The 22,507-nt window shown below is 31.6% G+C and overlaps 1 protein-coding gene across 4 annotated transcripts in view; it reads left to right on the top strand.

Moving 5' to 3' along the window:
- Window positions 1–22,507, top strand: part of LOC129217826 (uncharacterized) — an 87,026-nt gene that overhangs the window by 27,014 nt on the left and 37,505 nt on the right. For 2 of the 4 annotated variants that reach the window (XM_054852168.1, XM_054852167.1), the window contains exons 2-6: window positions 14,340–14,500; window positions 14,854–14,925; window positions 17,944–18,009; window positions 18,200–18,259; window positions 20,265–20,324. In XM_054852168.1, the coding sequence (XP_054708143.1) occupies window positions 14,340–14,500; window positions 14,854–14,925; window positions 17,944–18,009; window positions 18,200–18,259; window positions 20,265–20,324 (419 nt within the window). Of the gene's footprint in view, window positions 1–9,260; window positions 9,491–14,339; window positions 14,501–14,853; window positions 14,926–17,943; window positions 18,010–18,199; window positions 18,260–20,264; window positions 20,325–22,507 lie in introns of those variants that run through there. The other 2 variants (XM_054852170.1, XM_054852171.1) reach the window with 2 other exon arrangements.

Genomic DNA, 22,507 nt, shown 5'->3' with positions numbered 1-22,507 from the left:
TTTTTTCCTGCGTATATTTATGCCATCCTAGCTTGCCTAAAATGATTGAACGCATAAAAAAGGATTTAGAAGAACATTCGACGCTACGCTTCACTTAGCATTGAAAACTTGGGGATGTGACTCATGAGGCTGCTTTGAGTAGCCAGTATTGTTATTTTTAAGTATCTAGAGGTCATTTTGTCGTTTAATTGAAGTAGTCGTTCTTGTTTTTATTATTAACACGCTTTTATCAGCTTCACCTGTATGTATGTATGTATGTATCTTGTAACGGAATCTTGCAGCTCAAATTTCGTCCACTTCCTGCGATCGGATTCTTTTGAAATTTGGCACGCGAACTCAGACCCGATGACAATGCAATATTCTATAATCAAATTAATTAATTAACTCTTTTAATTGTTAGTTTCCTCCAATCTTAATCAATATTTTGGCACAAATCCAACAGTGTGAAAAAAGGAAAAAAAAAAAAAAATACATTAAAAAATGCTCGCAAAAATTATTTAAAAATGTCTACGAAAACCTTTAATTTTTCTGCATCAGACAAAATTTGTTCCGATGTTCCAAGGTAATTAGAACATGAAATATAATTGTTTTTAACTAATTTCATGCCAATATTTAGGTGAGCCTTCAATTGGAAATTCATTGCTGATCAGACCATTGTTGAACAAAACTTTTATTCAAATGCATATCAAATTTTCAAAGTAATATAAATATGATTCCCGCAAACATACTTCGATGACTCACAGTAGTTTCCCATCGGGGTGCCCTTGTTTTAACTTTAAGATATTACCTCGCACTCGTTTTATAAATAATTTCGTCAATTAAGTCCCAAACTGATTCAAATTTTCATATACCGCACAAAAAAAAAAAAAAAAAAAAAAAAAAAAAATGCTTGATAATTCTCCAACATAAGACTAAAAAACAGAAAAATAAAATAATAGTTTAAAAAACTAAAAAAACACGCTTTCGTAGCAAAATGAACTAAAAAGTGAAAAATAATCTTTGGATGATAGTAGTTGACCAATCACTTAATTTTAATGTAATACAGAAAAGCGTAGGGGGCTTCTCATCAGTTGTCTTGAATTTCTTCCATTTGTTGTCCAAGCAAAAATGTAAATAGACAGCAACCCACGCTTTTTTGTATTACATTAAAATTAAGTGATCGGTCAACTACGATCATTCAAAGATTATTTTTCACTTTTTAGTTCATTTTGCTACGAAAATGTGTTTTTTAGCTTTTTAAACTATTATTTTGTTTTCTATTATCTTCACAGATCTCGTGAATTAAGGATTTAAATTGGTTTTGTTTTACCTTGCAACTGAGTTTGGCTGGCGTAGAGCTAATTCGGCAGTGGTTATTAAGTACATCAGAACTCCAATTATCCGAGCTCCAACTATCCGAATCGCTTGCAGAATTTGAGAAAACAAAATTTAGACGAAAGCGTTCTGTGATTCACAAAAAAAAAAAAAAAAAAAAAAAAAAAAAAAAAAAAAGATTCTGTCTACTCTCGCGCTGTTACCCCTCCCTTACAGAAACAATCAGTCAAACAGCTTACTTTGACCAAGATGTTGCAAGCAATGACTCATTTACAGTACGAAGTGTACAGTAAATACTCTGAGTTAAAAATTCTTTTTTAGTTTTTTCCCATCTTATTTTCAACATCCACACAGCAATTAATTAAAATAGACCTCTTTTTGGGAGAAAAAATTATTCGAATTTTTTGACTATCCGAATAGGGTCCGTAGAATGGTTCAAAAATACATGTAAAAAAAAGTTTCTCCTAGATAACGGGACACCCCTCAATATTTTTAGACTTGTAGATAGTAATATACTGAAAGAATTTTAGCTTCCTATTTCAACTGAAGGAAGGTGCTCAACTCCCTCCCCCCATAAGTATGGGGAGGAAAGTTAAAAAATTACATTGAACTGAAAACACAATGCTACATATTATAATATACACGAGTAATATGCATACATATTGCAATAAAATAATTATTTATTTAAAAAAAAAAACAGCTGGGGAAATTAAATGTTTCTAAATTTGTGGCATTTTCTATGCTACGGCTAATGTTAAATTAAGGCTATAGGTTCAAACTGAACTATATTTCTGGGCCCCTTTCAGGCTACGGTTGTGTCTACGGACGTTGGTCGGGAAATTCCGGGTGTCGTCTAGAGCGATCCTAATAATTGTGGTTCAACGTGTGTGTCACAGCCCTCTCCAATACCCCCAGGACGTTTCAACGCCATCAAACGAACATTTAAGATTCTATCACATTTTTTCGGTTTTAATAGGATCTAAGTAAAAAAAAAAAAAAACATGAGCAATTTTTTTTTCGTCCGTCGTGGATTGTATTATTAATTTTTGTTGTAGGTATCAGGATGCCCTATATTTTGAAGGTTTTGTTTCTGATTTTTAATGTTGTAAAAATGTGGTTCAGTCGATGTGACTTGCTTGCAAAACCAAAATTGCGTACCTTTGTACCCAAGGACACATGTACTAATGGCTGGCAATGTTTAGTCTCCTTGGGTCACACCTGAGTCTTCTTACAATGTGAAGTACCTCAAAATGGGTGCCTTGTCATCAACGTCCGAAATTTGCTTTCAGCAATGATGATGAATTTGAAGTAAGACTTGAAGATGTAGTGTTGAAGTAACCCCCCACCTATTGTAGGATCAATGGCACCTGTTTTCATTTGAAGTCCACTTTTCTAGATTTTTGTTGGTCTAATCTAAATTGAGTTTTTTGTAATGGGTTAATTTTGGTTAAAGGTTTCAATTTGCATATAAATTGAAGTTATTATGCAGGTACATAGAGAGCCATACTATTATGAATCTATTTTTTTTTTTGTTTAAAAACATATTAATTATTCATAACATCATTAACTCTCTTAAGAGTAATAACTTTTTTAAAGAGTTCACTGATGTTACAATTTAAGCAAAATTTAAAAAAAAAGGGAAAAAATCTTCGATTAATTTTCAAAGTTTAACTTCCGTTGGATATTTTATTTAATGTTATTTTCAATGGATGTTTGAAGTATTTCAATAAAATGTTTTTTGTTTTTTTTTTGGCTTCAAGTCCCTAAAAGTCCGCTTTTTTTTCTTAAAATCTGGTCCTTTTTCCCTTTAAAATATCATTTTCATTAAAATGTTTTTCCATGTTTCCTCATTTATCCTTTAGCCCATTTTTTTCCTTTAAAAAATATCAAAGTTGCTTACTTGACACTGCCGTGATAATTTATAAATGTTGAATCAAATGGGGACACGACAGCTTGAGCTCAAAGCTATTGGTTAGGTGTAATAAAGTCATTCCGCATAGTTTCTTGTTTCAGGCAATAGTAATTTCAATTAAAAAATAATTTTTCAATCGATTAATCGGAAAAATTGACCAATTATGAATAATAGGCTAAGTGACTTATTACAGATTATGCTGCCTATTATTCAGTGCACTCCTAATTTTTAACGTTTGAAGAAAGAAACTAAATAAAAAGAGAATAAAAAAGAACTTTTCAGTTCCTTTATTTTTTACAATTTAAAGTCCCTTTTCAGTCAATTTTTTAAAGAATTTCTGTTCGTTTTCTGATTTGGGACAAAAAAAAAGAAAAAAAAATCAATTGTGAGCTCCGCGTTAAGCAGTGCTAGAAGTGTGGGATGACGCGTCCCCCCACTTTTCAAAAAAAAAAAATGCCTATGCGTCTCTTAAATTCTGTTTCCACTAAAATCAGCCCCACTGCCGAATGCCACTAAAGTCAAACCCTCCATTTCTAAAATCGCTGAAAAATACGTCATCATTCTTAAAAATTACAAAAAATAATTTTATTTTATTTTTTTAAAATTATATGGCAAAGGAAACTGACGAACTCTTCCTAGGTAACAGTGACAAAGAACATAAACTGTAAAAGAGAAAAAAGTCATATGTCCCAATCCCAATGGCATTTAGCCTTTAACCCTCCTTTAAAAAAATATTTTAGGTTTTTATTTAAATTTAAATGAAAGTATGCAAATGTAAGGCAACTATTTAAAATAGACCCTTGTCCAATTCTCACATTAGCAAATATATATATATATATATATATATATATATATATATATATATATATATATATATATATATATATATATATATATATATATATATATATATATATATATATATATATGTGTATATATATATATATATATATATATATATATATTAAAACTAGTTAATATATCATTATTGAATTAAAATGAAAAGGAATGTTAAATAACCTTATTTTCTTCAAATTTCATAAAAATTCTGTCGGGAGAGGACAGAGGGGGGACGCTCTCACCACCAAGGGCTTTGCCATCTATCTCCCCACTTCTACCGTTGGTGTAAAGGAAAGGAAGGGAGGGCAGGGCCACCCAGTGACTTCCCAAAACTTGTCCTTATGCGGCAAATTTTGTATGACGATTCGGAAAATTAGGAGTTATTATTACTTTAAAAAGAAAACATTATAATAATCATTATTACTATTATTATTGTTAAAATTATTATTAATACAAAATTATCATTATTATTATTAATATAATAATAATAATTATTATTATTACTATTTTTGTGTTGTTATTATTATTATTATTATTACAAAAAATATAATTTTAATGCTATTATTATTACAAAAATTATTATTATTATTATTATTATTATTACCATTATTACAAAAATCATCATCATTATTATTGTTGTTGTTATAAAAATTATCATTATTATTATAAAAATATTATTAATGTTGTTATCGTTATTATTAAATAAAATATTTTTTTGTCATTTCTGTGAAAAGTTATTATTATTATTATTAGTAGTAGTAGTATTGTTGTTGTTAAGTGAGGGTCTAATGATTCGATGTCCCTTCCCTGGATACTCACTTGATTAAAAGAGTCTATATTGCAAACAAGGAAAAGAAACCGGGAAAAAGTAAAAATTGAAATAAATTGAAAATTAGAAAACCAAATAGTTCGGCTCACGTCAGCAAATACTTTCGTGACATTACTGAATCATGGACAAACCGCTGCTTAAATAATGTTTTCTTATGCTGCGAGGAAGTAAATGGAAAACTGCACACGCTGATTCATCGCCATGTCAAGTGTCTTATTTCATGCTTCGGCGCCGGATTTGATAAACAGCATCCGCAGATTTTCCACGCAAGCGTCAAGAGATAGATATCCAATCTGAGAAATATTTTCCGTTTTGGAGATGAAATTTGTGGTAAAATCCAAAAAGTAGAGTTTTTCAAGTCTAAAACTTTATTATTATTATTTTTTTTATTTTATATTTTTTAGGTAGAATATTTAATGAAGTTTCTGAATGGAAAATAAAAATATAATGTGTTTTAACAAGTAAATAGTCTTTTCTCGTGGTTGCATTGAAATTAGAAAATTCTTCCTTTGAGCATGAAATGCTTCACGTGGATCAGCCAGTCATCTAAAATTCCGTTTCTGGAATTTCAATATCGGAAAATTGCCGAAGACAGGCTTCGAATCTCTTCTCCCACTAACATTACCAAAAGATGGTCTAAAACTGCGTTCCAACAACTTCGAAATGGGGGAGCGTCTGTCCCTTCTCCCTCTTGCCAATATCATTTAAAATAACTTTAAATTTCGTTTAAGAAGATTTTTTGAATTTCGAATAATTACAGGGGTAAAGCTTCTGAAAACTCCCCCTAACATCTTGAAAGTTGAATAAAATTGTTTGTGCATTTCCGATTTCGAAAAATCGTCGGGTATCATGACGATATCGAAGATGACCCACAATTGCATGTTTTAGATCGTTTATTTTCGAAAAATTTCTGGGAACAGGGCCTCTGGTTCTTTCCTCCTCTGAACATCTTCTAAGATCGTCTAAAACTGTTTTTGGACTACAATTTTGAAAAAATTTCGAGAAAAACTAATGTAATTAGAGAAAAAATATAGGGGAGAGTCGGGTAAGATGGAGAGGCGGCTAAGATGGTGACTTGAATGTTTCTCTTTATTTGCGATAGATGGCAGCCCCTTATTGGGATATATGCTTCAGTGTTGGCCATCTTTCAATTGAATTACATTCCTAGCGTGGAAAAATAACTGTAACTGCCGCCATTTTGTGTTTTGTTATTTCAGCGTGAACATATCTAAATTTGTCAACCTTTTCATTAGTGGATTGCGTTAAATTGGTGAGTGTTTTGGGCTTTTCTTCAATTTTATACATAATTAGTCTTCTCGATTAATGATATAATGTTGCTTTTAAGTTAAAATACGGTTAATTTTATTCTCGTTTTGTACTTTAATTTCGACATGACGTCGTCGGGTAAGATGGATATGTAAGATGGCGGGTAAGATGGTGGTCTCCATCTTACACGCAAATAAAAAGCAGGCAATTTACTAGTCTCAAATCAAATATTTGTGCCTGTAAGGATTACATATTATCTGTAAAAACTAGATTTTAAGACATTTTTTTACTTTTATTTTGTTTAACTACTTAAAAAAATATTTTTAAATGTTTAAAAAATTTGACTAGGTATTTGTTTAAATAAAAAAAAGAATTCTTTATTTTTATTCGTATTTTTCTTCTACAATGAATTAAAGATATCAATCAACTTTTCTTTTCTTGGATAGTTTAAAGGGGGGTAAAATTCATAACTGATGACAGCATCCTTAAAGTGATTATAACTTTATTTTTTTAGAAACAAAACGATGGGGAAATATAAAAGGATTACGGAAAGACAATCTTGGTCCAAAGAAGGTATGGATAAAGCTGTTGAAGAGGTACTAAGAGGAGCGTTCATTTTAACAACAGCAAAAAAATATTCTCTGCCTCAAACTTCTCTTCGGCGTTATGTGGATAAAAGGAAGAACAAAGAGCCATTTCCTGAGAACGCTGGAAGATTTAAGAATACTTTTACTGAGGAACAATTACTCTTGCTAAAAACCTATGTTACAGATATAGACAGACGTGCATTTGGTTTGACAAAGAAAGATTTTGCAAGAATCGCATTTGATTATGCTGAACATCTAAAAATAGAACATCGATTTAATAAAGAAGAAAGGATGGCTGGAAAAGATTTTGTGAGCAACTTTTTAAGTAAATTTAATTTATCTTTACGTAAGCCAGAGGCGACCTCAGTGGCAAGATTAGCAGCATTTAATGAAGTAAGTGTGCAAAACTTCTTTAATTTATTGACTGAAATTATGAAGAAACACAGATATGAGCCACACCAGATTTACAATGTTGACGAAACAGGTTGCTCAACTGTACCAACAAAATCCCCTCTCATTATAACACCAACAGGCAAACGACGGGTGGTTAAAGTATCTTCGGCTGAGAGAGGCTCAAATGTGAGTGTGGTCTGCTGTGTCAGCGCAACTGGACATTATGTGCCTCCACTTTTTATTTTTAAAAGAGTGCGCATGCAAGATTATTTGCTGCATGATGCACCACCTGGATCCCAAGCTGCCTGCAATCCAGACTCCAGCTTTATAAATGCCAAAATATTTTTGGAATGGCTGAGCCATTTTAAAAAAAATGTAGGACCTTCAGCTGACAATCAGATTCTGCTGTTGATGGACAATCACGCATCACACATAACCCTAGAAGCAGTAAATTTTTGCAGGGACAACTTTATCACTCTCCTTGGTTTTCCCCCGCACACAACCCACCGGATGCAGCCTTTGGACGTCAGTTTCTTCGGTCCTTTGAAAACTGCCTACAGTAATGTGTGCAATGATTTTTTAACTATGAATCCTGGCCAAACTGTTGCTGTCAAGAATGTACCTAGCCTCTTTCACAAAGCGTATGCCAAAGCGGCTACGCTAAATAACGCAGTGAAAGGATTTGAAGCAGCGGGGATTGTTCCCCTCAATTCACAAATTTTCTCAGCTGAAGAATTTGAACCTGCTGTGACAACAGCGGCTTATGCCACATCTAGTTCCGAAATTCATGATGCCGACACCCAACCTATTGCTGGTCCTTCTAATGCCTCCGATATCCAACCTGTTGCTGGTCCATCTAATGCCCCCGATATCCTGGGACTCCCTTTAGCTCCCCCAAAGGTAAAGAAACAAAGGACTAAAGCTCCATCGCTACATGCCACAAGTTCGCCTGTAAAAGAATATTTATTAGAAAGGAAGAAGCAAAAGGAAAGAAGAGAAGCAAAAAAAGGAAAGAAAAAAACTAAGGTCGTAGAGAATAAAACTAAGGTCGTAGAGAAGAAAAAATGCTCAAAAACTTATTTTGACTATTCATCAGATTCCTCCGTATCCATACATTACATGGACGAAGATGATAACTCAGATGAAGAAGTCGATGAAGTATGCATCATATGTGATGACTTCGGAAAAAATGAACTGTGGTTCAATTGTGCAAAATGCCACAAGTGGGCTCATGCGGCTTGTACTGGACTGTCAAATTCCGAAGCAAAAAAGAAGTCTTGGATATGTGATTTTTGTTCATAATTTTTTGGAAATTCATAATTTTGGGCATAAAATAAAATATAGTTCTTATACTTGACATAACGAGTTTATTTTATTTTGTCAAATGGAATCAACTACGTAATCGCCATCTTACCCTCCACTGGTATCCATCTTACCCGCACCATCGGGTAAGATGGATACTTTGTGATGGGAGTAAAAAAGCAAGATTAACAAAAATATAAATTGTTTACATGGCAGGGAAATAAACTGTCATTAGGCAATAGTTGTACGAAGATATTAGTACAAAAATATTTTTTCAAATGTAGTTAGTTCTGTCTTAGAAATGTAAAAAGTCTTAGGGGTCTCCAACTTACCCGACTCTCCCCTAACAATTGTGTTTTTCAAGTTTCAATCTCAAAAAATGGCCGGGGAAACGCCCCCAGACCGCATTTTCATCCTAACATTAGCAAACATCGTCTAAATGCATTTTTTAAGGCCATACAAATTGGAAAAAATGGATAATCTACTTGTTTTTTGTGCTAATTCCTTTATATTTCTGAGGCCAAAGGTTAAATGTCCAGCAAGTTGAGGGGGGGGGGGGAGACGCTACATCTATGAAAACAAGAAAAGGAAAATATCCAGACTCAAAGTTATGTAGGGTCAAAATATCATGTTACGAATCTGTTCATATTCATTCAAAGTTGTTCTGTGACTCACAATGTCGTGATAAAGGTTGAAAGGAAAAGTCGAATAAATTTACTGCATTTATTTTTTTATGCTCCCAAAATCCATTAACACATGATTCTGGTTCTAAGGAAGCCTTGATTACTTCTCATGTCCAGATAGCAACATTATCTTTGGCAACAGTAATAGTCACGTGACTGTCATCTGCTTTTTTGATAATAATGTGTTTATTAAGATAACAGAGATTTGAACTGATGTAAAAAGGTTCAGCTTAGAGTAATTTCACAGATTTATATTGTCTTTCATAGTGTGTTGTATCCTAATATATTGAATATTCATTTGATCGGATTATTTTACTATTAATCATGAAGTTTTTGTTGTGCGCAGTTGGTGCGCTTTTGCTGGGTAAGTCGAATTTAAGTTTTACAATTTCGCAATTGAAACTCATTTTTGAATATTTCCATGAATGTTTGCGTGCTATTTTGAAAAGTGAATCTATATTCGTTGATTTTTTTCTTCTTTTTTGAAAATTGCAACTACAATCTTTTCGGTATTTAGCCTGTTTTAACCTTGACAACTTATATTAAAATTTGATTTTCCTTGTACTATTCATGTTACATTTCCGTGTAATACTTAGCAATATCCTTGTTCGCAAAATATGAATTCCGTGGATTTTTAGTTCAAAATTTTTACTAAATAAATAAATAGTGAATACTTTTATTTGAATTAGTAATAAAATAATGAATAAGGTATCTAAAAAAGTAAATGTCAAGATAATTTGTATAACACCAGCTCAAAAGTAACTTTGTAACCCATTAAAAATGTAATCACATGTACACACAATATTTTGACTCAGAACTATTTAATACTATGGCAAATGTGCACTTAAGTAATAAGGGTCAAAGATTACCCCCCCCCCCCCCCGGTCTCGCTTTGAAACTTTCAGGTATTTTTTGATGAACTCACAATCACCCCTGTGTACATCAGACTTGGGATTCATTTGTAGAGACGGTCGAGTCCCGACTTACTCGAGAGATGCGTTCCAAGACCTCTCGCGTAAGTCTAAATTTCGCATAGTGGAAAAGGGTATGTGCAGAAATTTTTATAAACATACCCATATAAAAGAAACTTGTGAAGACCATCTCAAACTGTTAAAAACCATTTCTTAACTATACACATATATGAACATTTGATGTCAATGACCACTTTTCCTACCCTAGGCAATACATATTAAAAAAAAAGTTGAAATTGACCCACTCTAATAATGTATGTGTGTCTGGTATCACAGCTTAATTTCTAAAGGAAGAAGCGAGGAAGCCCTGTAGTCTTTGAAGCCTATTGTAATGTGTAAAGAGTGAATCTCACCCAAAATATGAAAATTCACATAAAATTGGAAAGTGCAGGAACTGATATCCCATGAAAATTAATTCCTCATGTGTGTATAATTGTATATGTATGTATGAGGAATGGGAAGGTTTAATTTGTTTGAAAACTATAATAGCTTGACAATTTTTAGAAACAAATTATTAGCATTTTCCTAAAGTAGTTCGGTGGTAATTTAGTTTTACATCATGAAATGGCACCAGTCAAGAGAAGAAAATCTTCACAACGCTGTAAAAACTCTCATATATATATGTATATATATTTTTTTTCTTTCACTTCACCACATTTAATGGATTTAAGTCAATTATTGCACTATATTTGGAACACTTTCGTTTGCACACATGCATAAATGTTGAAAAATTTGGTTACTATTATGCAAAAAAAAAAAATGTGCGTACAAATTGAAATTTTTAATAGATTCAAGTTCTATGTAACTAGATTAGAATCAGCTGTTTAATAAGTTGCATATATGTTTTTACTTAATTCTTCACATTGAATAAATATTCAATATGAAACATAACTTTGACACATTTTATTCTGTTTTTGATATTTTCGCACAAAATAGTTTCTCTAAAAATATAATTTTGGAAATTTTTTTTTTTGGACAGAATGGTAAAAACCACAATATTTACCTTGGGTTTCACCATAGTGTCTAAAACCTTGCCAACTCTGGGATGAACTGAAGTTGATAAATTCTTTTTTTGTTCAAAAGACAACTTGATCGAGAGTGTTCTTTGCTAGGTCTCATTTTTGTAGGACTTTTTAATTACTGGAAAAAATATTTAAAAGCCACAAAAATTCTTTCTTCCCCAGTTTTTCGTTGTGAAACTTACTCACACATTTAAACGTTTTACCAAAAGGAAGAGCAAATTTTAATGTATCTGATTGAATTGTCAGGAGCTTCCAAAATATATTTAGCTGAAATTATCTAACCCTTTTTACTACATTTTAAATGTAATTCTGAGCTTTAATCGTGATTGAAAAAGATTTCATTGTTCATGGAAAGTTCAGTGAGCTAAAATGTTTATCAGTTGGCCTGTTGTATTTGTTAAAAAATAAAATACTTGTAATTGATTTTATTATATATCCAGGCTTTTTAAACAGGGCTGTCGGATACTATCGATGGTTAGTAATGTTGTATCAGTGTAATTTTTTGTAATGCTTTGGGCATTGGGAGTTGATTAACAGTGTCTTTAATGTAACCACGTAAAAAAAATCACATAGCACATGAAACAAACTGGATTACAGATTTGATATTTGTAACATAGCAAAAAGCTCACACATTGAACATTTGTAACTGAAAAAAAAAAAAAAAAAACCCTTGGTAAATTTCTATTTAAATTTATGCACCACTTATTATAATATGTGCTTTAATTTCAAAAATATGATTTTTTGAAATTGGGACCATTATTTGTGCTCAACCTCTACTTTTAGGCTTCATGAGTTATTTGAAATCTTAATTCTGAAGTTGGTGTAAAAACGGCTCCCAAAATTTAATTTTTTAACACTGGAAAGAGGAAGAGAATAAGTAGACGCAGTTGTGTTATATGCCCCTTAGCCTTAATTCAAAAGTTGCCAACACATTGAAAAAAGCTTAGCGGCTGTCACTAAGGCTTGATATTGTTTTCGCCATATTCAGTCATTAAAACTGTTTTATTCAATTTGAACAACTTTCTAACACTGAAGAAAGTGGGTGTATATGAATGGACTAACATAGCATCCACTTCCATATACATAAATTAAAATTTTAATTATTAGCAATGACAATTTTACCTGTGATCCGTCTCAAATAAAAAAACACATGTCTTATAAAAGAACACATGTGTATAGTAGAAAATCCCTCAAAAAACGTTTCATTTAAACCAGCCTTAAAGACATCACTAAAATTCTTCTTTTATCTTAAGAATAAAAATAAAGTATACTTTCGATATCAGGAAGTTGAAGGGACGGTAAAAAAAATCGAGATGTCAAGTTTTGGAAATAACAAGGTCATAGTCATAATAAAACAATATTCTGAAAATTAGTCACGATCAGTGGCGTAGCTAGGGAGGGGCGAAGGGGGCGGTTCACCTCAGGCGGCACTCTTTTTGGGAGGGCAGTTAAACACCTTTGGTGTGAAAAAAAATCCAAACAAGGTAATCATACTTTAAATCCATAAAAAGAGGCAACCCCCCCCCCCCCCCCCCCCCTTCGAAATGTAAGGTTTTCATATGATTACGAGAAGAAAAGGGCTATGAGATAAAATATGTGTTGTTCTTATGAACATAAGGGTGCACAATCCCTTTTTTTTCTGTCTTTTTACTTTTAAGTTACAGATTGAAGGGGCGGTAGTGAGATCTCAAGGATCTGAGGCATTTTTTAATGAGGAGGTTAGCATAAATATCCAATTTGGGTTTTCCATCAGTGTTAGATCTAGAGAGGGTGGCAAAATGGGCCCCAGTCTCAGACAGCAACTTCTACATGCATCAAATTTAAGTGCGGAGCCAAAGTGGAGATTCAAAAGAGGCCTGTGACCCATCTAGAGGTTACCAAAGAGAGTCAAATTATGGGTTTTTCTCCTTTAATTTCTTAAAACATCTGCGTGAGAACCGCCAATACCCACATCCTTTCTTAATGTTACAAAAGAAAAGTACAAATTGCACCTTTACAACTTCAATTTTTAAAATTTTCGAGACGGAGGACGAGCGGTTTTATGCAGTTCGACCTAAAAGAGCGGTTTTTGGGGAGGAGAGTTCATTTTTAAACGATTTCCCCTTGGAAACTTTCAATCTTCCTTTTTTTATCCAAAGATAAGATTTAAAATGTGTTTAGATGGGAGAGCTCTCGAGTCTCCCACTTCTTTTCATGCTATCAATGAAGATAGCTTTAAAATTCCTTTTAGATGGCAAAAAGTTCCAGATGGAGCTTCCAAATTCTTAACACCTCTAAACATAGTCTAATTGTACATTTGTAGACTTTCAATTTCGGAAAAATTTCTGAGAGATAGCATCCACACCCTCTTCGAACGTCTCACCATATAACTTAAATTGCGCCTTTAAACTTTAGCATCAAAATATTTCTGAGGAGAGTATTTAAACTCTAAACCCTATCTCTTCCTCTAAAACATGATGATGCTTCGTTAGGGGAAGATCCTCCTTCCTCCCCTAACACTATCAAAGAGAGCCTACAACTGTGCTTCTCAGAGATCAAATGTCGAAATGCTTTCGTATCGAGCACCTGAACCTTTCTCATTCCCTTAACGTCCCTACTAAAATTATTATTTTAGAAACTGTATTGTTGGAAAATATTCTGGAGAAGCCCCAACCTCCTAACTCTTCCCAAAGATAAAAATCGACTTCAACAGTTTTGTAGAAGATTTGACCCCAACCCCCCTTTTCACTGGGATTTTTGGCATAAATTTAGAAAATTTCTCCAAAAGAGGGACTGACCCTCCCTGTTTTTGTAGGAAAAATATGAATTATTATTATTATTTTTTTGACCCCTTAAATAATGTTTTCAGTTTTAAGTTCAATAATTATCTATGGTTTAATGTATTATTTCTGTCTGAGCAAAAGGGAGGCAAATAGAGGATCCGCCCCAGGCGGAAAAACTAGCTATGCCACTGGTCATGATAATTAAAAATAAGTGGAAACATGTAAGGAAAGTTGAAAAAAAAGTCTCAATACAATAACAAAAATTTTAATTTTTAAATTGAGCCAAAAATAATAAAGAATAATGCCTGAAAATGTTTTCAAGGCACCAAAATGAAAAATGTAGGTGTATTTCTTATACTGTTTGGGTATTGTTGAAAGAAACTAAAGAAAACTTTATTTTCATGGATAATTATTCTTTATGTTTCTTATTAGTTATATGTTATTTATTTTAATTGTAGCATCAACAGTGTCGGCATTTCCCAAGCCACAGAAAGAAATACCACCGGAATGTGCTTCTGCGACATTCGCTTGTCAAGACCTCGAAAGTGCCAGATTGTGCGGTTTGGTAAAGACATGTGCTAATGATATCTGGTCTACAATGAGTGCACCTGATGACAATGTGAGTTATGTAACTGGACATGCTTTTTCACATTGATTTTGTTATTCTTATTGATAGGAAAATAATTAATTTTATTTTTATTCTATAACTTTTATAAAATGCCTTTTGTATGTCTTTTTTTAAATTTATAATTACTTATCTTATGTATTAGTATGAATTTGCAGTCTCATTAAACTTGCATTTTTTTAAAAAAATTTTAGATATTTTTTTAAAAAATAAATTAAAATGGAGGAATCCCTCTACTTGACCCCACCTTAAATGTTAAGCCTACCTATAATAGAAACATGATTTCAGGGTCAGAACAAGCTGTATCTCAAACATTTTACTATACATTTTTAAATTTTATATTTCAGGATGAAATCTGTGATATATGCAAAGAAATGGTTAAAGAAGCTCGAGATCAACTGCTCAGCAACATGACTCAGGTTGAAAACAACTTAGTTTTTTTCCTTCTTAAATTCAATCAGTATTTTCTTTGATAAGTTTTCACAAGTGCTCATTTTTGTGTTATCTCCATTATAGTACTTTGTTTTTATATTTTCAAACCAAATAGTCTCTCTTTAAAAAAAAAAAAAATAATTTTTCTTTTTTTCTAAAATGTCATTCTTTTTGATTTATAAATGTAATTCTTAAAACACGAAATATTTTTATATATGTTCAGTCAAACCTTGTTTTCAGGTCACCTTTGGGACTGTCAACAGAATCATCATAGCCAGAGCAACCTCATAACCAGAATATTTTAGAAATTCATAATTAAACATTGGTTTACAATAAAATTACAGATTTATTAAAGAAACTAACAAGTTTTGATGTTTTTAATTAGATTTAACTAATTTAAATTTTAATTATTGATGGATAAAACTAAAATTATAAGAAAAAAAAATTATTATTGTTATTTTTTTCAATTTTAAAATATTTTTCATTAAGGGTTTGCTTAGTTTTTGAATAGCATTTTTAATACTCCACTTTGTCAAAGTTGATTATTAAGTGAATAAAAACTTAAGGTTTTCTGTAATTATCAGCAATAAAGAAAACAATTAAAGACTTTATTTTTGTCCGCAATTTGATTAGATTTTGACCGCTAAACCCCACTTTTCGGAAGTTGAAAAACTTTTTCTAATTCTTTTATCCATTTTAAAGCTGTGTATTCCTTTTCAATCCATTGAGGGGCTCTTATCTCTTTTTCTCTCATGGGAGAAGCTTACAATGACCACCTATAGCTTAAGTAGTATGGTCTTTCTCTTCTGCTTCCCTTGTCCAGCATTAAAATTCACCTGCTTTGAATTCGTTTCTATTATCCCTCTCGTCAAAGTCTGAAACCTGTTGCTTTCAGCACTTATCTACTCCCCCCGCCCCCCGCTATTCTTGAGGTGGCATGCGTGGTCGTCTCTTGTCAGAGTCAGAAATTCCGCATAAGTTAGCAACTTTGAAAAGTTGACATGGCATTCGGAGTATGGTGAAATCCGGGTGTCATGATAACTGGGTTTGAATGTATATATATTAAAAATTCATGTCATTTTGGTTGTTTTTTTATGGGCTTAAAAATTTTTCAAACTGATATTATTTTGATAAACAGTTTTAATTATTGTTACAAAAAATTTTTATGCTCAATGCAAAATATTTTTTTTTTTTTTTTTTGATCTCTAAGTTTTGCAGGTAAGGAAAAAAAAAGGCACATATGAACTTTTTTTTTTCATTTCTTTAATTTTTTAAAAAATTTAACAATTTCTCAGAGCCATAATTTCCCAATGATTGAATTATCTTTACTTTATGGTATTTTTAAACAATATCTTTAATTCTTCTCATGTGCCCGGTCACGTGTAAACAAGCCTTTGAGCACATATGAACACAATTAAAAAGTGCAGGACAAACATCCTTCAATGAAAAACTCTTTTATATGAAATGTATATAAATACCAATCACATTATTCTGTGTCAGTTCAAATTGCACAGCAACTGTGTCATAAAGAAAATATTTTTTTCCCAATATAACTATGCCCACCAGTAAATTTTATAGTTCTTTGCTTGTTCTGATTGCTGGACAGACAAGAAAAATCTTATTAGACTATGTAGTACAAAGAGTATGTTATTATGTAAAGATTATCCACTATAATATTAAAATCTGTTCGCGTCTGTCTGTCTGTCTGAAGATCTATCTTCTCGAGAACCGCTGCGAATCGAGAGTCAAACGAGATACCGATCAATTCGGAATTTTCCAAAGAAAACAATAGGACCAATTTCGAAATTGTGCGACTTTAATTAGCTAAGATATTAGTTAAAACGTTAATTAACATAACGTTATTCAGGAATTTTTATTTCTTTCCTGTTGTCATTTTGCATATGGGTTAGCAAGTAAAATTCTAATAATTCTTTTAAAAGAGATTTTTTTGGCTGCTGTCCAAATCTTAAAACAACGTTTCCATCTAGAATTTCATTTTAAATTAGTTTAAAATTGGTTGCCCTATTCGGACATAGCTTTTATTTTATCGTCTGTCTTTTTTTTTATTTTTTAAATTCAACGTTTTTAACTCTTTTCAGCATTTGAAAGTTGTTTCTTTAGCTATGTTTATTGATTGTAGTGTAAGTTTATCATTCACCGACCTCACATTTTGATACATTTAGGATATGTGACTAATTATGTTTATTTTGTTGGACTTTTTCCCGTCACATGGATGAGTTTTCGAATTGTAATATCTCTTTTTCCTTCCTGTTGAAACACAGTTTGTAAAAAATATGCTCTACTGGTGTTTTGCAAACCTTGCATTACGCGTATTTATTTATTCCTTAGCGCTTTAGAAACTGATGTCAGAGTAATACAAAAACATCAATTGGACATCTCTTTCATTTTTTAAGTAGCCCGTGCAACGCCGGGCACGCAGCTAGTTTTTATTAAATATTGTATTGATCCTTGTAAGGGAGGGAGGTGCACAGTTTCATGGCAGCCTGGTCCCGGCAGATAGGCGGCTGGTTCACTAAAAAAAGTGGAGGGTCAGAGGAAACGTGTGGGCGGGGTGGGGGGGGGGGGGAGTTTAGGCGGGTGCTGTGTGTAACCGAAAAGATTATTTTTTTTGGGGAAAATTAGGCTATATGTTATTAAATTTTATGACATTATTGATTTAATGATTTAAAAAAAAATCGGGAAGCATCCTCAAAAATAGTTACAGTTGGCCACCATAGACGCCCTTCATTCTATTCAAAGTTGAACTTTGATTTTTATGGTAAAAGTATCATTGAGAAAAATATAAAATATGCTTGTACGAGCCACCTTTGTCCTAGCAGCACGGCATTATATTTGGCTCTATCTCTGCTGTGTACCTAAAAATGCCTTTATCGAAATTAAGTTTGATAAATGTCTATGAAAATAGCCTTTAAGAGTTTTATTTGTTTAAGTTATGTTAATATTTTGCATAAAGATTGGAGCTGAATGACAAACTTTTTATTTAGGAGGAAATCAAGGAAGTATTTGAGGGAAGTTGTAAGCTTTTGCCTATTAAACTTGTTGCAGATGCTGTAAGTGTTACCTTATAATGTATTTTTCATTTTAAGTGATTGGCTTTCTTGTCCCCTTTTTTTTTCGGTGCTTAGATTAGTTTTGTTTTCTTGATTACTTTGTTTTCCTGATAACGTTGATTGTTTCTTTGATTGTCCATTTGTTCTTTAATACACAAATGATTAGTGACTTGTCATTATTTTTTTCTAGTGTATTAAAGTTGTAGATGAAATTATTCCTGAACTTGTTGAAATGTTAGCATCTAGAATGGTGAGTATATCTGATATTTTTTTTTTTCAAAAATGTATACATTATATATATGCCTGTATCAGTGGCAGGGATCAAAGCCATCCTATATTTCCTGTAATTCCTATATTTTTATACAAAGGTAGAAAACATCCTATATTTCCTATAAATTCTATATTTAAGAAAAATATCCTACATTTACTATGTCCCAGAAACTACTTTACAAATTTAACAATATTAGGATAATCCAATATACTGCCATCGGTCGCTATCGCGACTTGTGATGTTTTTAACTATTTGATGCACATAAGTTCTGATGAATGGCAAAAATATACCAATGTTTATGAGAATGGAATAACGGTCAGAAAACCCCCAAAAACCCCGTCGATAAGTATTGGGATTTTTATCTTCAAACTCAAAAATGCAGATGTAAGCTGTGTATCCTCATTTGATGAAACTTGTCAAGTTTGTTCTTACCCATTGACAAGCATCAGTCGATTGAAACATTTCCATTAACAGACTCGGTTAAGAACTAACCAGAAAATGTTGATGTAAATAAAACATGATTCATTTTTACAAAGCAACACCTCCTGAAGAGCAAAAATGGAAAGGAAATTTAGAAGAAATTTAAAAATAAATATCATTTGAATTTTGATGTCTTGAATTCAAACTACGTTTTTCGCAATCTCAAATATTGTAATAGGGCCCAACTCGTTGTATTTCTTGTTTCTACAAATAGAATGGTATAGAAATGGCCATGAAATTTGTAATGATTTTCTAAAATAGGTTATAGGAGATATATCCATAAAAAAAATGGTGATTAGAATGCAGTTATAAATATAAAGATTTTATATTAGAGATAAAGATATCCACCAGAGAATATACGTATCATAAAGATTATTTACAACGTATAACGTTATGAACGTTATGGTATTTTTATTTCTTATCTATCTTAAATGATTGGAATTAGTAATCTAGAAATTTTCTATTTAGATAAAGTTTTGCTATTTAAGTTCATCTATATAGATGTTTTTCCTGAGAAAACATGATTTTAAACAAAAAAATCTTTTTTTTTTAGTGTAAAATCTGCTTGAAACAAAATATGAATAAAATCAAATTGCAAACGATGATTTGTAGCTATGAGGGCAAAAATTTTACTCTCTAAATAAATACTGAAAACGACCGTCGTCATGGCAATCTGAAAAATCAGAGCAACATGAACTTTGGTCAAGTGAGGATAATAAGCAATTTGTGTTTGCTCGGAAAAAAAAAAGTGGAGAACCTAAATCAAAGAAAATTTTTGGAAAGTATTTCATTGATTGATCTTGATAGATGAAATTGGGACTTAAGTGTAAATGCAGGACTGATATTGTGAGGCAGGTTAATAGACACTGGAAATAAAAAGGTAAAAGTTATTCAGAAAGTGGCAAATGGTAATGTTTAATTTATTTCTTTGTAATTTTTCATTTTTAAATTCAAGTCAATGTCCTCCCCCCCACATAAAAAATTGAAACATTTTAATTCTCTTTTTTATAATGATAGAAAATGAAAGGATGATTAAGGTTTTTCACTCTGTGTTTGTGAGTGACACAAAATGGTAATTAAAAAAATATTTTATGATTACTGTTTACGTTAAAACTTTTTTTTGTCTTATATCTTGTGAATTGGTCACTTTGACCTCTGCAGTGGTAAATCGGTGGTGGAACGCTCTGGAGCACTGTTCCAGTACTGCTTTTTTCGAAAAGTAAATTTCTCTTTCACATAGTATTGGTCACAACAATGGATTCAAATAACTCTTATTGGCATTCTGGTACTTAAAAAATTTCTGAATTCATCCTTGATTTGTATGTGTATGCATGTATGTATACATATACACAGTAGTTTGACACCAGCATTTGTCAAGCTTTTGTTCCATAGTAATTTATTATTTTGTTATTCTTATATTTGCCTGAAAAAAAGCTTTTAATTTTCTAATGCAATTTTTATGTAGAGCAAATTGGTGGTATATACATTTATCATAATTTTCTAGGATCCAAATATGGTGTGCACAGTGTCAGGAATGTGCAACCCCGTTCATTTGCCTGTTGAAGTGAGTTTTTTCTTTATTTAAATTACAAAATGTGTTGTAATTGTTGATTAATTATGCTGCAGGGGAAGATAGGCTGCAATGAGATAGGACAAAATGACACATTGGAATTTCACAAGTGACTGTTTCACACAATTTCTGCCTTTTTAGGTATGATAAACAGGTGCAAATTGCTATTCAGATTTTCATGTGATGTGTCACATGGCTAATTTCAATGATGGGCTACAAATGAGACATAGGACAGAATGACGCATTGGAATTTCACAAATGACTGTTTCGCACAATTTTCGTACAAGGATATGAAAATCGCCTTTCGAAAAATTCGAGTTTGTGTTTTTCATTTTAGTCACCAAGTCCCTAAAGTAGTCTTTTTTTTTTTTTTTTTTTTTGACAACTAGCTGCAAAAAGGAGTAGCTTTTAAAAATACTTTGCGCAAGTACCATATTTCCAAAAGCTGAATTTATGAAGGTAATAACTGCTAAATGGTATGTAATTTGTTGTGTAAAATTGCTTTATTTTGAGTAATTTTTCCCTTTTGATTCTCTGACAGATTTCTTTCTTTTTTTATCAATATAAATTAAAGAATAATGTACACAACTTTTTCTACCCAACAAAATACGACTAAAAAAAATGTGGGAGTCCTAAAAGATATTCTATTGCACTTGGCCTAATGTATGTAGAAATTTGATTTTTTAAGAGTGCTTCTAATTTAAGAGGAGGGTCATTCCATAGAAATGTCAACCTCAGAATTTTTTTCCCACAAAGCCTTAATTGTGGCCTATCATTTCATTCAGCATACTTTCTAGTACATAAATCCAGTAACAGTTTGCAAAAATTTCATTTGTTGTTTTTCTTCTGGCTCTAAATGTTCGAGGTTGTAGAAAAGGCTTAGCATGCGCAAAAAACACGCGTCTAAGTTTTCTTGTGTAATGTAAAAATTTTTGCAAATTTTTAAAAGAACTATGTTTATTTTAAAAGATTAGATGTTGGCCCAATAAAATTGACTGTTCTTTTTGCATACATTAAAAGATAAGTATTTTAATTAGTTTGATTATTTCATTGAAAATATTTACATTACGTCATGAAAATACAATTTTCTGCTTGAAAACTAAACCAGATGATTGAACCAAACAGCACTCCTTATTTTCTTACATCTGTGTCATATCTGCGTAAAAAATGCAAAATATTTATCTTAGTATCAGTAGATATAAAATAATTAGTGTGACTAACATAACATTTGAGCTGTGACTAATGTAACAGTTTTCAAGTGACTAATGCAACATTTTAAAAATGACTGCTGATGTTTAAAACTTACTTAATTTAATCTACATTTTCATGAACAATTTTGAATAAATAGGCATTTTATATTGATTAAAAATATAAAGGGTGAAAAATACTAGTAATATTACATTGTAGACCTTCTGTCTACTTAGAAAAATGCTTTTTTAAAGGTCTTTAAAAAGATACTTCCAGTTTCAAGAGTTTTTTTTTTTTTTTTTTTTTTTTTTAAGGTGAGTAAAGCAAAATGAGTACTCTGCTGAATGTGCATTCAGCACAAGAATCCCAGCTAAAGAAATAAGATAATAGAAATACAGTCTTAATAAAGGAGAACGTCTCTATTTTTTTGAAAATACATCTCCACCTATTATTAAAATGAAGCAATGGCAGCTCATTGGGAAAATATTTGAAGATGTTACACGACTCAGTGACAATAAGAGCTGCTGCCATATATTTCAGAAAATGCAAGAATGATCATTTAGAAATTCAAACATTTTCGGTGATATCTGGAATTAAAATGCATTCTGCGAAAATGTTCAAATATTTTTTTTCAATATTAGAATAAATAATAGAAAATAATTAATAAAATAATAAATTATCAATCATTATTTTATTGATTATTTTTTTATTATTTTTATTCAGGATGCACAACACTATTCATTCGATGAATCAGTAAACCTTAAAAAATAATATGCCATTGAAAAGTACTACAGAGTTTCTTATGACGATAACTAGTATATCGGCAGACTACTAGAATTTGGTGAGACTTTCGACTTGCATAAAGTTAACTTTTTAAATGAGAGATATTTAGGATTTAATTAGTCCGAAAACGATTTTATTCAGTTACTAAGAGCAGTTTTTTTATTTGTTTATTTATTTTATTTTTCGCACATTCAAATTGAGTTAAT

This window comes from Uloborus diversus, chromosome 2 (genome assembly GCF_026930045.1).
Source record: "Uloborus diversus isolate 005 chromosome 2, Udiv.v.3.1, whole genome shotgun sequence".
Taxonomy (NCBI): Eukaryota; Metazoa; Arthropoda; class Arachnida; order Araneae; family Uloboridae; genus Uloborus; species Uloborus diversus.
Note: the sequence above shows the minus strand (reverse complement) of the source record. Positions and strands in the feature narration are given on the sequence as shown.